Source organism: Microtus oregoni, unplaced genomic scaffold (genome assembly GCF_018167655.1).
Source record: "Microtus oregoni isolate MIOR12 unplaced genomic scaffold, Mior012 000000F_ref0000247, whole genome shotgun sequence".
NCBI classification, from domain to species: domain Eukaryota; kingdom Metazoa; phylum Chordata; class Mammalia; order Rodentia; family Cricetidae; genus Microtus; species Microtus oregoni.
In genome coordinates this window covers 93,794,765-93,809,563 of record NW_024543059.1, presented here as the reverse complement: position 1 = coordinate 93,809,563, position 14,799 = coordinate 93,794,765, and the positions used below count along the sequence as shown (strand labels likewise).

At 47.4% G+C, this 14,799-nt stretch overlaps 1 protein-coding gene across 1 annotated transcript; it reads left to right on the top strand.

The window, feature by feature from the left end:
- The first annotated feature begins 14,275 nt into the window (after window positions 1-14,275).
- LOC121433464 (40S ribosomal protein S25-like) lies at window positions 14,276-14,641 on the top strand. Its single transcript, XM_041631926.1, has one exon. The coding sequence runs from the start codon at window positions 14,276-14,278 to the stop codon at window positions 14,630-14,632; it is 357 nt and encodes a 118-aa protein (XP_041487860.1). The 3' UTR covers window positions 14,633-14,641.
- The last annotated feature ends 158 nt before the right edge of the window (window positions 14,642-14,799 follow it).

The window sequence follows — 14,799 nt, the reverse complement described above, 5'->3', positions numbered from 1 at the left end:
GGCCATCTTAAAGTCAAAAGAACCAAGTAACCACATCCTGAGTCAGGGTGGGTAGCCCTGGTTGTTGTCAACAATTTTTAGCAACCTCCAAACTCTCTGACCAGCAGACAAGGTGGAAATAGGCTCACATTTTGGGGCCTTCACATCTAGGTTCCCTGGTACTTTCTGTCCTTTGCCTGAAACATGTCAGCTAATACTTACCAACAACCACTTTGCATTTGCCAAGAGACTTTCTCGCATCTTCCCCTCTTCTGCAGCAATCTGCTTTCTGTTGCTGTAATGAAGCCATGTCAAAAATGCAACCTGGGGAGGAAAGGGTTCTTCTCACCTCACAGGTCACGGTGCATCACAGAGGGAAGTTAAGACAGGAAGTCAAGGCAGAAATCTGGAGGCAAGAGCTGCAGCAGAAACCATGGAGGGACAATGCTTACTGCTTTGCCTTCTCTTGCTTGCTCAGCTTGCCTTCTCATACAAGCCAGGCGCACCTGCCAAAGGACGGCACTTCCCTTAGTGCTCTGGGCCCTGACACATCAACAATCAACAAAATTCTTCACAGACATGCCCACAAGTCGAACTGATGGGGGCAACACTTCAATTGAGATTCCCTCTTTCCAGTCATGTCTAGGTTTATATCAAGTTGACAGAAACTAACTATGACACTGTTCTGTTGTGTTGACCTCACGGCCCAAAGACACAAGCCACATTCTTCCCTCAGGCAGCCAATAAGCTACCATCCAAGTTTGCCCTTGCAGTCCAGTCAGCTTCCTGGTCTTTTTATCAAATGACCACATGCAGATAATGGAATATCAGGTCATACACTGTCATACCAAATTAGATTCCAGGGCTTAGAAAGGTCTTGGGATCCCACTGCAAAGGTAGTCACTGACCCAGCCCTATGATCCCTAGGCATGGCCAACACCAATTTGGACTACAACTGTCCAAGGCAGTCTAGGACAAGCAGACCAGTGAATGAATGGCAAAGTCCATACAGGGTTACCAGATCTCATTAAAAAGGTGTGTGTGTGTGTGTGTGTGTGTGTGTGTGTGTGTGTGTGTGACATCCAGTTAAAGTTGAATTTTAGGTAAAGGACAAATATGATATAATGATGTACCAGATACTATATGAGGCATAGTTATCTTTTAAGAAACTCATTCGTCTGGAATTCAGATGAAACCGCATCCATCTACAGCATCCTATTGGAAGCCCTAAGCCCCAGCACTCTGTGTGGCCTTAGCAGTACAGGAGGTAGGGAGGTGAGTTCCCTCCATACACCACTGGGGATATAGTTGGCCTGGAAAGGCTGGGGACCAAAGCCCTTTTGCTTAGAGCTGCCTTGTCTACCTTGAGGTTAGAGGACAACTTGCTGACGTCCTTTCTCTCCTTTTCACCCTGAGGTGGTTCCCTGGAACCACTCAGGCCACCAGGCTTGATAGCAAGCACCTTTTACCTACTGAACCACCATGCTAGCTCTCCCCTAACAGTTTCTCATGCCCAAAGTCACCTTCTGACCCTTCTATCTGTTCCCTTTTTCAGGTGCCAGTATCATCCTGCTGCCCACAAAGCAAGCCCAGTTCAGTAGGCTCTCTTCTGCTGACCCCAACACATCTCAGTTAATGGTCCAACCAAAACCCAGCCCAGGTCTCTTTCTGTGTCCTCAGATGACATGTTTAAGACAATAGTCAGATCTCCAGACCAGCACAGATGCCTTGGATCCTGTAGAATCCCCTGTGGCACACCACAGAGCCTGCCCTGGTAGAGCAGAGAGCTGGCCTTGTGGTAGAAGGACCTAGCCAGGATAGGGAGTAAGAAGGACTCTCTTCTGTCCCTATTCTGATCCCTGCGGAGCTGGAGGAACATTTCCAAGTTCTCAGAGGGAACCCTAAGCAAGTGTTTGTTATGCTTCTTCCTTGAATGAATGTCTACAGCAGAGGAGGGCCCAGCAAAGAATCAATCCAGCCTGAGATCCTGAATGGATTGAGGAAGACAAGACGTGATCGCTGGAGTGGTGGGTACAATAATGATATTACAAAGGTAAGGGGGTATTCAGAAACCACCAACCAGTCTGCTGGAGGAAGTAGACCAAGGATACAGTCACTGTATTAGATGGTCTCGAGGCTTCTGAGGTACAAATCAAAACCTGCGACATGTCACTTGCAAAGCTGAGGAACAGGGCATCTGGAATGCCTAGAGGATGGGTGGTGGGACACAGCTGACCCCATCTGAGGGCTACCTCTGTGAGGAAGTTCAGGGAAGGATCGGGACACACAGCAGCTATGCCTCATTTCTTCCAAATCAGAAACTCTGGTTCTTTGGGCCCCAAGACATTCTTCTCACAAACTAGGTAAGAACAACCCTTGAGCATCCACTGTGGCTGTGGTTTGCAGTGACCAACCATACCAGGTCCCTGCAGCATGGCAGTCCCTGATAGAAAAGTCCACCAGTGAAGCACATGGGCTCAGGCTGTCTGGATACGGGCCCCAGCTCTGTCCCCGACACCTGTGTCATATGGGGCATCCTGAATCTCCCTGTGCCTCAGTTTCCTCACACACTAAACAAGGCTCATGAAGCATGGTGGGATGAAATGACTAAATGGCAACCTCAGAGCAATTCAATCAACAAATGACTAATTCTGTGTCCTGGTCTCACTAAGAAAACGACCTAAGATAATTGTGTAAATGGTAAGTACAAAGAAGGCAAATAGAGAGAAGAGGGATGAGGGCGGTATCTCTGAATGAGTAAGCAGAGAAGGCTTGATGGAAGTGGCTGAGCAGGCATCAGACACATCAAGTATTCCAAGTGGAGGGGTCAGCAAATGCACAGGCTTTTGGGATATTTAGGGATCAGCAAGGAGACGAATGCGATAAGAATAAGCAAGTGGCACAAAACCGGAGAAGATGCATAATGGAGTCTGGGAATATGGTGGCTAATCTTGGACATCAACTTGACACACCTCACTTGAATAATTGCCTCTATCACTGGCCTGTGAGTATGTCTGTGAAGGATTTTCCTGAGTACTAATTCATCTGGGAGGGCCCAGCCCACTGCGGACAGTACCATGCCCAGACAGGTGGGCCTGAACCACATAAGAGAAGCTGCTGAGTGTGCGCCGAGGAGCAGCCAGGAAACAGTCAGGAAACAGTCTTCCTCCACAGTCTCGGCTTCAAGCCTTTGTCTTCAGCTCCTGCCTTGGCTTCCCTCAATGACAGACTGTAAAAGTAGCCTTCCCAGGCTACTTTTGGTCAGAGTGGCTTATGACTACAACAGAAAATTATACTAGGAAAGGCAAACAAGGTTTCATGGCTGTCGAAAGGCTTTTGACTGGATACCAACTATCATGGGGGATATCGAAGGACTTGAAGTAGGAGGAGACATGAGTGAGATCCGTCAGGAAGCTACTAGAACAGCTCAGTGTGGTGCAATAGTCTGAAGCACGGCTGGAGAATGCATGGGACACACTAAGTCATACCCTGGGCGTGTGTTTTAGGTAGAGCAATATTTCTGTAGAGCAGATGCGAAGAGAAAATGAGGGGCTGAGGGCCCCCCCCAGAAGTGTTAATCTAGACAACTTAAAAATGGCACTGCCACTGAGACTGGGAAGATGCCCAGAGAATGTGGTTCTATTGGAATGTCCAAAGATGCGTTTTAGACAAGCTGGGTTTAAAATGCCTGCTTGGCATCAGAGTAGAGACATGGCATGGGTAGATAAGAGCACAAGCTTAGAGCTCAGGAGAGAACTCCAGGCTGGTAGAAGGTCTGGGGTGACCAGGATGCTATAGAAGCATTGGGACTGGGTGAGACACTCAAGGAGACCATATAACACGCTATCACATGCAACTCTGAGAACTAGAAACAACTAGAGAGGGAAACTAAGCAGGAGTTGCCAGCACTGTGAACACAGCTACATCTGTAGCTGATTTGCTAAAGATTCCAATCATTGTTATTGGCTGCATCCTTGCAGCCTGGGTCTATAAGAGTGAAGGATGCTACAGAAGGTAGCTGGCTTTTAGGTCTGAAAATCTGATAGATTCCCCCAGATTAATTCTGCTTCAAAGCAGAAGAAAACAAATGAAACCTATAACCCAGGTGCATGCATAGAGATAAAAGATTGGGGGGAAGTGGGGAGAAGGACCTTGCCAGGGAAAGATAGACATTTCCTATGCATAAAGGACAAAGAGGAAGGGGAAGGGGACAAGACACAGTGCTGCCCCAGCAGCCACCCTCTTCACCCAGCTGAATGACAGAACATTCTGAGACAGTGAGGAGAGAGAAATGATTTTAACTGCTGTCTTGATTTTAAAAGATCAACTATAATCACATAATTAGAATGTCTTGTTTGATGGAAGGATGAAAAGCCATATTTGATTAGGACAAAAAAATAATTAAATAGGCCACTTAGGAGCTATGTTTTATAACCAGCTGGCCCCTTTGTCTCTCATCCTGAGGCATGTAGAAACAGTACCTGGCAAAGGTGTAAGGCGTTGTGTTTAGCTATATGGAGGCTGAAAGGCACCCTTGAGGACTGTAGTGAGGTGGATTACACAGAGACAGCCCTCCAGGTACAGAGACAAAGACCCTTACAGCACCAGTCATACCTGTCAATCAGATGGTAAGGTGACAAGATTTCTAATGGATCCTTGATGGAGATAAGAAACTGTCAAGACCAAACTGAAGGACTTCATACTCCAAGGAAAGAGATGCGGGGGGGGGGGCGGGGGGGGCGTCGAACATGTGGATCTTAGAGGTGGTGGTCATTGTAGAGCAACCCACAAGGTATAGAGATCGTATGTCAGTAACAAAAAGGCCACTCACAAATATCAATTAAACTCTTTGCATAAATTATCTTATTTAATCCCACCAACAACCAACATCTTTTTACTGATGTGTTTAGACTAGCTAAGAGGTCATTCACATAACTCTTAAGATCTAAGACGGACCTTGAGCCTAGACGGGCTAGCTCTAGAGTCCCCAATCATAGTTCTGTACCATCACCTCTCTTCCCAAAGTTTCCAAACTATCGTTCCTCCCGTCCTTCTCCCACTATTTTCCTCCTGGAGCCTCTGGCTGGCTCCCAACTAGTCTTCAAATCCACGGACCTCAAGCACAAACCTAGTGGCAAGTACACACTAGAGGCTCGGTGAACACCTCCTGGATTGAATTCCCAGGATGAACCTTGACTTGAGTTCTCTGATTAGGGGAGTGATGAAGCTCCATCCTACAGGAAGGGGGAAGGCAGGGAATCAAAGACTTCAGTGAGTCTTTGATTGATGGGAGGGACATCCCAAAGTAGACAGTTCCCCACAACTGTAGGAACCTTGCAAACCCACCAGTGGGTGTCTCTTAGGCCACCACTGACCTCCTTTCATGTTCAGTATCAGCAGAGTGATTCATGTGACAATCCCCATTCTGTCACCACTACTGTCTCAACACGGTGTCAAAGCAGCTGCCCCACTAAATACCTTAGGGTAGAGTACATTCTGTGTTACATTTTCCCCTTTGTAACTCTTGTCCGCTGACAGTCAGCAGGGCCCCCTGCTGAGATGCTTTATCTCCCGTCACCTTGTCCTCAAAATATGAGCTCACAACATAGCCTAGGCATAGCCTCTGAGCAATTTTTTCTATTTAAAAAATCTGATAATTTCTCATTCATTGGGATTTACAATATCAACACAAGAAACACCAAACAGACTCTACCGACACCAGAGTTATATTTTCAAAGTCCTAAATCTAAACCCCAGAGGTGGACATCAGACTTTTAAAGCACTGTCATAGCCAAAATATAGCCTTGGGTGTGTTATATACACATAACAAAATATTATGATTTCAGGAGCATTGCAAAGACTTATGGAAGGCCTATGATACATGCTTAAATTTTGAGCAATATCTTAAACTGATGGAATCTACTATCATGCCATCAAATTCCAGAGTGGTCCTGGAAGACACTGTGCCAAACAGTCCACAAACAGAGTTCAAATCAAATTCTTTAACACTAAATAGCTCTGCTAAAGACCTTCAAGCCCAAAGCCTATGGCCTGCTGGTTAAAGCAAGATTTTAAGAAATAACTCTAAGAACTGCTAAAATTTTCAGTGGCAGTCCATTGTGTGTGTGTGTGTGTGTGTGTGTGTGTGTGTGTGTGTGTGTGTGTACCCCAAACCCCAGGTCACCCGTGGCCAATGACGCAATGCTCACAATCTCAGCACCAAGGACAGAGCCCCACATGATCAGGGTGAGATGTCCAGTTTCTTGGCTTTTATGCCCAAGACAGTTTTGATGAGTTCAAAAATGAAACCACAAAATTTTAGTGCTAGAGGCCATTAAGAATCTCAACATTTTTGTTTTATAGATGAAGATCTAGAGCCTAGAAAGAAAAGAAAATGTCCTGCTAAGCACCCCAGAGCCAGGGCCCTCTAACTCCCAGTTCCTCACTGGGTGACAGCACTGCAGAGTCCGGAGTCCCACAAATGTCCTTTCCCCTGCCTTACTGTCTAAGCTTTCCCTCAGCTTTCAGGGCTCATCCAACATCAGTGCCACAGTTGAACATATCAGGAGGAAGGGGAAAGTAGGAAATAGAAAGGGAAGCCATTCCCATGGCTCCCCGATCAAGAGAGCTTCTCTCGTTGCCTTTCCAGGAGCGGGACCAGGTGAAATTGGTGCAGGTAATGAAGCAAAAAAAAAAGTGGATGGCTCTTGCCAAGAGCTCAGTGTGGGAGAGCTGATGATGGAAGGGAAGCCCCAAACAACAAACCCAGGTCAGAGAAACTGTAGGGACCATACCTCAGCCCCAAACTTCAACTAGTCTGCAGCACTTACTGACACCCTGGACAGATTCGTGCACAGCAGGATCTTGGTGTTAAGCCTAGGCATGGCTCCTGCCCTCAGAGGGGCATGTGGCCAGCCTGCCTGAGTCATCAGCTGCACCATGGTGCGAACAAATCGGTGGCTCATCCATAAGGGAATCTCCTATGTAGAAGGTTCAGGAACTATTTGGATTTGGACAACTAATATTAACTCTCTAGGCCCCAATACTCCTAGCTGTAAAGCAAAAAGAAAAAACAGGAGAGAAGAATGAAGTAGTAAATATATGCCAGGGCTGACAAACTGACTTCCAAGGTCTGGAGAAGCTGCTGTAGGTAGCAGGTCACAGAAACTGAAAGTCAAGTCCAGTGTCTTTGCCCACAACCAAGAATGCACATCCTTTAGTCTCACTTGAGGTGTCTGTACATTTGGGTAACATCAGTAGCCATAAGAATACACAGAATGCTGGGTATTCATCCAGAGGCTATGCAACACCATCTGGCAGAACACCCAAAGAACCTTTTATTTTGACAAGCTGGCCATAAGCCAGATAAATTCTGTTGGGACCCTGAGTCACACTTGGTCATTTTGTGCATGTGGATGTACACCAGCCTTGTATGAATAACAATGAGTGAGATCAGAATATCAGTTAACTCACAAGAACTGGGACTGTCCAATGGTTCCCAAGTTCATTCAACCTGAACACAGAACCTTCATCTATATGATAGAAACATTGAGAACTCACTCAAGGTATTGAAATTAAAATATTTCGTTATGTTACTGGGTTCAAATGGCCACGTGCATCATTAAGACTCATACCATTGATGGATCAGCGCCTCTCAAGCTCCTTAGCTCTGTCCAGGGGAGCTTAGGTGGCCTCAGACACTCAGACCTGATTCTCCTCCTCTCTACCACTGTTGATCTCTAATTTGTCTTCCTTTTATATATGTTTTTATTCAATCTTGGAGAATTTTGTACATGTATGCGATGTGCTTTGATTAATCCACCCCTAGTGCTTCTCCTCTAACTCCTCCAAGACCTCATCACCACATCTCCCTCCCAACTTCACATACCCTCTTTTTAACCACTGAGCCTGGTTGCTGTTGCCAGCATATGTGCAGGTCTTGGACCATCCTCTGGAGCATGAGCAATCTACCCACAGATGCATCCCTGGGAAAACTGACCCTCCTTCAGCCATCAGCTGCCAATAGTTGCTGTGCTAAGAGAGGGACTTTGAACCTCTCTCCCATCTGTGCTTCAGTTTTGATTCCCTTGACCTTAAACAGTCAGATCTTCCATAGGGAAGTTCCTCTGGGAATTCATGTGTGCAGTGGGCCTGTCATGTCCAAACAACACGGCTGTGCAACCATCCTCTGCAGTTTCTGTATCCTTGGGAGAAGGATGTGTGTGTGTGTGTGTGTGTGTGTGTGTGTGTGTGTGCGCATGTGTTACCTTGTGCCATTCCTTCATTTGTTCATTGACATTGAGTCTTTCTAGTCTTGTTGGCTTTCCCTTTCTCTTAGTCAAGTATCTTTTTTTTTTTTTTTTGGTTTTTCGAGATAGGGTTTCTCTGTGGTTTTGGAGCCTGTCCTGGAACTAGCTCTTGTAGACCAGGCTGGTCTCGAACTCACAGAGATCCGCCTGCCTCTGCCTCCCGAGTGCTGGGATTAAAGGCGTGCGCCACCACCGCCCGGCTTAGTCAAGTATCTTGACTATTACTTTCTTACTCTGCTGAATATGTATCGTGAGGCCACAAAACACTTGATAGTCCACTCCCCAGACTCAGCGGGCTTTGAGTCAGTCATTTTTAATTGCTCATGCACCTATGGGTCAATTAGTGTTAGCCAGGCCTGCTCCTTTCACTAAGGGTCCACTGGCAGTTAGCTGACCAAAACTCTAAGGGAGGCCAAGGAATGTGGTCTTAGTTCTTGCAGTGTCATGCCTAGCTAAGAACTGTGAGACTAAAGAAGAGAGAGCCAAGATTCAGGAACAACAGTTTTGCCCTATAACAGATGGCTGTCATTGAAGAATTTTTGAGAAGGAGAGTGACAGATCAGATTTGCATACTGCAGCAGCCACTCTGGATGGTGTGTGTATGAAGACTGAGTGATAAATCTGTGGCCTCAAAAACACTGTGAGTTAGGAATCTTTCCTATCAAGGAGAGTAATGGAGCTAACTGTCCTCTCCCCAAGCCCTGCCCACGTACCCTCCAATTTGCTAAGAAATAGGCTGGCATCCCCACCCTGATAAAGCACTAGACCACTAAGAGCAAGTAAGGAAAATGATCCAAAGGCATCTGGGTCCTTCAGACTGTTCACAACGGCCTAACAGAGATGTCTCAGAACAGGCGGACCTTAAGCCTGTGTTCACTGAGAGCCGCCTGATGCTTGGGAAATGCCAGATCAAGGGGTAGGCTTGGGCGGGGCACAGTTGACCTTCTTTACTCATGGGATAAAGAGGCAGACCCCTCTCACTCCAACCCAGCCGAGGCAGCTTTATCTACCCTAATAAAGTTGGAGTGTGACTCAACGCGCTCCAAACGTCACAGCTGTTTTCTTTGAATTTTTCTGTTTGTTGCCATGTTTTTAGTGTGCCTCTCTCTTTAGAAAGGAGGATAATAAAAACTAAAAAGCAAAACACCCAAATGACTTGCGTGCTGTAGCTCCGTTGGCAAGGTGAGACTCCTAGACAGAGAGGAAACCAGTTAATTCTTGCTAAGCCCCAAGAAGGATGCTGTTAGATTCAGAGGAGACCCCTTTCCCACTGAACCTCCGCAACAGGAGTTACTGGTGTTTGCTAGCTAGCTGCCTTGGGTGTTCCCTTCGTCCTGTTGGTCAGTCCTAGGCTCCCTGCCACCCCCTTCTTCAGGCAACCTTTTCAGGTGCCTCCCTTGTGCCAGGACTGAGGAAGCAAGGATGACTAAGCCTTGGCTGGGGGCCTGGAGCTGCTCATACTGAGAGACCTATTAGGACCAGCCTGCTCTGGCAGTAGGAATCTGGCCCGTGTTGAATGTTCACGCGCTTTTGGCAGATGGAGGTGAAGGGGTCTGGACCAGAATGGATGCCTGCAGGGACAGAGCCGAGAAGAGAGTTCAGGTTGGAGATTGCAACCCCTCCTGGGGGAAGCCAGAGAAAAAAAGGTCCTGGCCTTGCCCGAGGAGAGAGCCCACTATTTTCCAGTGTCTTAAGTACTTCTCCTTTCCCACTTGGGCTCCAGAGATCTGGCTTCCAACCTTACTCACCTCTTGGAAAAATCTGTGAATGAGTGGAGACAGGAGCCGCCCAAAAAGAATTCAGGGCTAAATGGATATTTTCCATGAGTAAGCCCTCTCCAGCATTCTGGTGACAATGCATTCCCATGGCCACACCCTTCCCCATGCTACATCTCTGCCAGAGCCGGGTCCCCAGCTCCCTACCCTGCTATTCTCCCAAGGTTGTCATTTAGACAAGGAGCTTCTTGTGAGGGTCAGAGAGGCCCCTAAATTAGGCCTGCTAAGAGACGCAGCCCCCATCTGCCTCCATCAGACGAGATTCTAGTGGTTTTCAACCTTCCTAATGCTGCAACCCTTAATACAGCTCCTCATGTTGTGGCGACCCCTAATCATAAAAATTGTTTCAATGCGTCTTCAAAACTGTAATTTTGCTGTTGTTATGAATTGTAATACAATTATCGTGATATGCAGGAACCACTGGACTAGAAACTGAGCTATCCAAACCTGATCCACGATGGGTTATTTTTTCCAATTCAGGTTGATTAAAGTCAGTAATACCTGAAACTCAAAACTAATGTTTGTCTATCAAGACTCCCAGATGGCCCTCTCCACCATAGCGGCTCTCCCTCCCTGCAGCCCATTGGAACCAATCTAAAGAGACAGGAGGTGCCATTATCCTGCAGTCAGGAGCCGGGCCTTCGCGGTGAGTCTAAGACACCACTCTGCACAGTCTCAGGGCATCAATATTTCATGTCACCGGAGCTGTCTTTGTTTTTATGCAGATTGCTCGGGCTGCCAGATGGGCAAAAGCTGGCAGCGTCATCCATCACCAGGCTGTTCCCTCCTCGGCAACCTTGCTGACTGCCAGAGCCCCACAGGCTGGCCTCAGCTGTGGCCCGTCCTCTCTCTTGGTCTGCACAGTGGGACACAGCCCTATCCTAAACACATAGGGGACACAAATGAAGGCAAAGGACAGCCTCTTGCTGTGGGGGACTTGCAGATGATGGATCTCATGACAAGATGAGACAGTCAGTCACTTTGGTACTGTGTCTCATAGGTTTCATTTTAAGCCAAAAAAAAAGCCCCAACCAAATGGAAAAAAAAATGTAGGAAAAGCCGAACAGGGGTATTATCCACAGTGTGCAGGTGGAAACTGAGGCACACAAAGGCTAACAGGATTTCTGGAGGTCACATTTCATGTTGGATAGTAAAACTGACCCAAAATAGCCTCCGATATTCCAAGGTCTCACCTCTAAGCCAGTACCACTCAGTCTCCACCTGGTAGAGCCTGACTGGAGAAGATGGAGGTAGGCAGGATACCACAATCTGCATGGTCCCTAGGGTCTGGAGACATTTCTCCACAGAGCTGGGCCACCTTACACAGCCAACAGCCTCTTTCAGGCCATACTAGCCTTTCTCTGTCCCTAGGGTTTGAGCCTACATCTGGGGACCTTGCAGGGGTCAGGTCCTCCGGCACAAGGCTCTATCTTGTCCTTCCCTTAGATGGAATATAAGTGATATCACAGAGATATTCCCAAGTGGCCCTTCTGTACTGATATATACACATCAGCATCTTTGGGGACCTGAATGGTGAAGAGAGCTACTTGTGCCCAGCTACCCCCTCCAATACTAAATTCTTAGTTAAAGTAAAAACTTTAAGGTTCCTCAACATAATCTCCTTTCTAAAATTTCTGCCAGCTACTCTGACATTTTGTCCCACCAACCTACTGTACTCTGTCCCTCTGGCCCAGGCTCTTTGACTATGCAGGGACCACATCCCAGACACAACACTCTGCATTGCCTGGCCCATTCCACACTGCCTGGTTGTATGGCAGTATTAGTGATAAGAGGGGCACACAGTGTATCCAGGGATGCAGCCTCCACATCCTGAGGTAGAGCTTGCAAAGACTGGTCAGTTGCCCTGAGCTGATCACTAGACTGCAGGCAACTAAGCCAAAGTCTTCTGGGAAATGGAAATGAAGAGCACTGCCTGAAACTCACGGGGTGAATTAGGGCGAGTCACAGCCCCCTGTGTCTGTACAAATCAGGAATTGTATCAATGATTCATAAGGTCCTTCCTACCCTGTATCAATAGCCAGTGGCCACTGTTCTCAACTCTTTGCCTTCCCATCCCCTCTTTAGCATAGGGTGAATGTAGTGATGGCTGTCATAGAGGTTACCGGGCTCCTGACTGTGGCCCAGGTTGCTGTGTTTGTTACACAGGGGACAGCACCCAGCCATGAGATTGCAGAGGAGCTTCCACACTGAGAAAGGGATGAAGCAGTCCATCCTGAATTCCTAGTCTCAGATTCTGTGATTCATGGCAGAAGCAGAAACAGAGCTCATGGATAACTACCTGTGACCTCATTACTTTTTTCAGCCTCATGTCATAAAAAAACACCCAGCAAGAGAGCAAATTCCCTTCAGCGTTGGAGGCCTGAGACTCAGAACAGCTAAGACGAGCACCAAGACCACACCATTAGAATTCTAATTGGGGCCTTTTCTGAGTCCAGGGCTCCCGAGTCTGTGATATGGATTACATAGGCAGGCGGGAGATTCCCGAGCTTGGATCTCTTCAGAGAAGCTAGGCTCAAGTGCATCCTTCCCTCCTCCACACATGCCCAGAACACCCTTCTCAATCTGCCTTCTTCTGCTCTGCACACAAGCTCCTTCTCTGCTCTGAGAGATCCCATCTATCCTTGGGCTCAACATCAGCTGCTCCTGAGAAATGAAATCTTCCCACCCCTCCTGTGTTTAGCTTCCTCCTCTGTGACTCAGTAGCAATTGTTCATATTATTTCTGCATTTAAATCCCAGGCACGGACCTATCTCTTTTTGCTTTTTGCTTCCCTCTGTTCCCTCCATGCCAGCCAGCACTGAGCACAATGCCAGGACATACAGGAGGGGCTTAGCACACATATGTCTACATGCAAAGAACCTACTTGGTGTGCAAATGCCTTCAGATGCAGAGAGATTGGAGCCCGTCTATACTGGTCCTGAACAGAAGAAATGGAAATGTGACCCTGACATCCAGATCTGGTAGTTTTTCCCTGACCTTGCAGAAAACAATTTCCTGCTGGCTTCCACCTTTGAACTCACTCTCCCCTCCCCTCAGGCCTCCTCTCCCTTTCCTATCCAAGTCTAATTCAAGAACATAATAGTTGGAGTAATGGGGGCTTCTCAGGGGCACTGCTCTTCCCTTTACCCCAGAAACTGGAGAACTAGAGTTTGGATCAGAAGGCCAAGCCTAGATGGAAGCCCGAGAGGTCTCAGGATCTGATATGGGAGTTCATTTTTCATGGCTCAGTGTCCAATTGGTCAGACAGAGGCACTGGACCTCTGGCCCTGCTCCAAGGCTGAGGACGGTAAAAGATCCAGAGGTCAGTGTGGAGAGCAAGGAGATCAGGTTCTCAGGAAAGCACAAAATGGGACCACATCACTTGTCTGCTTACTGCAGAAAAGACAACAGAAGATATATCCAGATGGGGAGGGGCAATGTGATCAAGGAGGTCAGACCTCTCACCCAGGCAACACTGGAAACAGCCATGATGTTGTCACTGGGAAGACTGTGTTCTAAGAAGCGGGCCAAACACCAAGGAATAGGGAACCAGAAGGCCAAGCAGGCAGGACTCGGGATTCTATCCTTTGTTCACCTATCATAAATATTGAACTTTGCAAAAAGCTTCCTCTGGATGAGATGATGCTGATGATGGCAATGACACCGACAAGGACACACCCTTCCCAGGTGTGAATGCCCTGCCTCTTGGATCTCAACTCCTTCCTCCCTGGTCTTCCAGACTCAGGTTCAGTCAAGTTATGTAGTTACCAGCAGTCATTCTAGTTGGTAAAAAGCCCAAGCCATCAGTCTTAAGTATGTGGTAGCCTGTGTAGATGCCATCTACCTGTCTTAGTTTTCTGTGGCTGTGGCAAAACAGCATGACCAAGGCAACTTACAAAAGAAGGCACTTAGTAAGGCTTACAGTTTTACAGTGTTGAAGTCCATGATGGCAGAGCGAAGGCATAGCTGCCGGAACAGTTGAGAGCCCACACCTCAATCCACAAGAAAGAGGCAGAGAGAAAAGGGGATAGAGGGTGGAAAAATACTGGGGATGGTGGGAGTCTTAAAATCTCAAAGCCCAGGAGGCTGAGGTTTCTGGGGCTGTTGGCGAGCCGGGCTTCCTTCACCCCCCCCCCCGACATCTTAGGGAGGCTACAGTGGTCGTCGCCACTCTCCGAACTTCGTCATGCCGCCCAAGGATGAAGAAGAAGGATGAACAAGAAGAAGAAAGATGCCGGAAAGTCGGCCAAAAAAGACAAAGACCCAGTAAATAAGTCTGGTGGCAAAAAGAAGTGGTCCAAAGGCAAAGTTCGGGACAAGCTCAACAATCTAGTCCTCTTTGACAAGGCTACATATGACAAACTCTGTAAGGAAGTGCCCAACTATAAACTTATTACTCCAGCCGTGGTCTCTGAGAGACTGAAGATTCGCCGTTCCTTGGCCAGGGCAGCTCTTCAGGAGCTCCTTAGAAAAGGGCTTATCAAGCTGGTTTCAAAGCACAGAGCCCAAGTAATTTACACCAGAAACACAAAGGGTGGAGATGCCCCAGCTGCTGGTGAAGATGCATGAACAGGTTCAATCAGCTGTACATTAGGAAAAATAAAACTTTATTAAATAAAAAAAAAACCTCAAAGCCCACTCACTGTGACACACCTCCTCCAACAAAGCCACGCCTCCTAATCCTTCCCAAACAGTTCCACCAACTGAGGGCCACGTATTCAAACCTATGAGCCTCT

What these genes read in the sequence shown, in the direction of transcription:
- LOC121433464 (XM_041631926.1), top strand. Translation starts at nt 14,276, where the DNA reads ATGAACAAGAAGAAGAAAGATGCCGGAAAGTCGGCCAAAAAAGACAAA.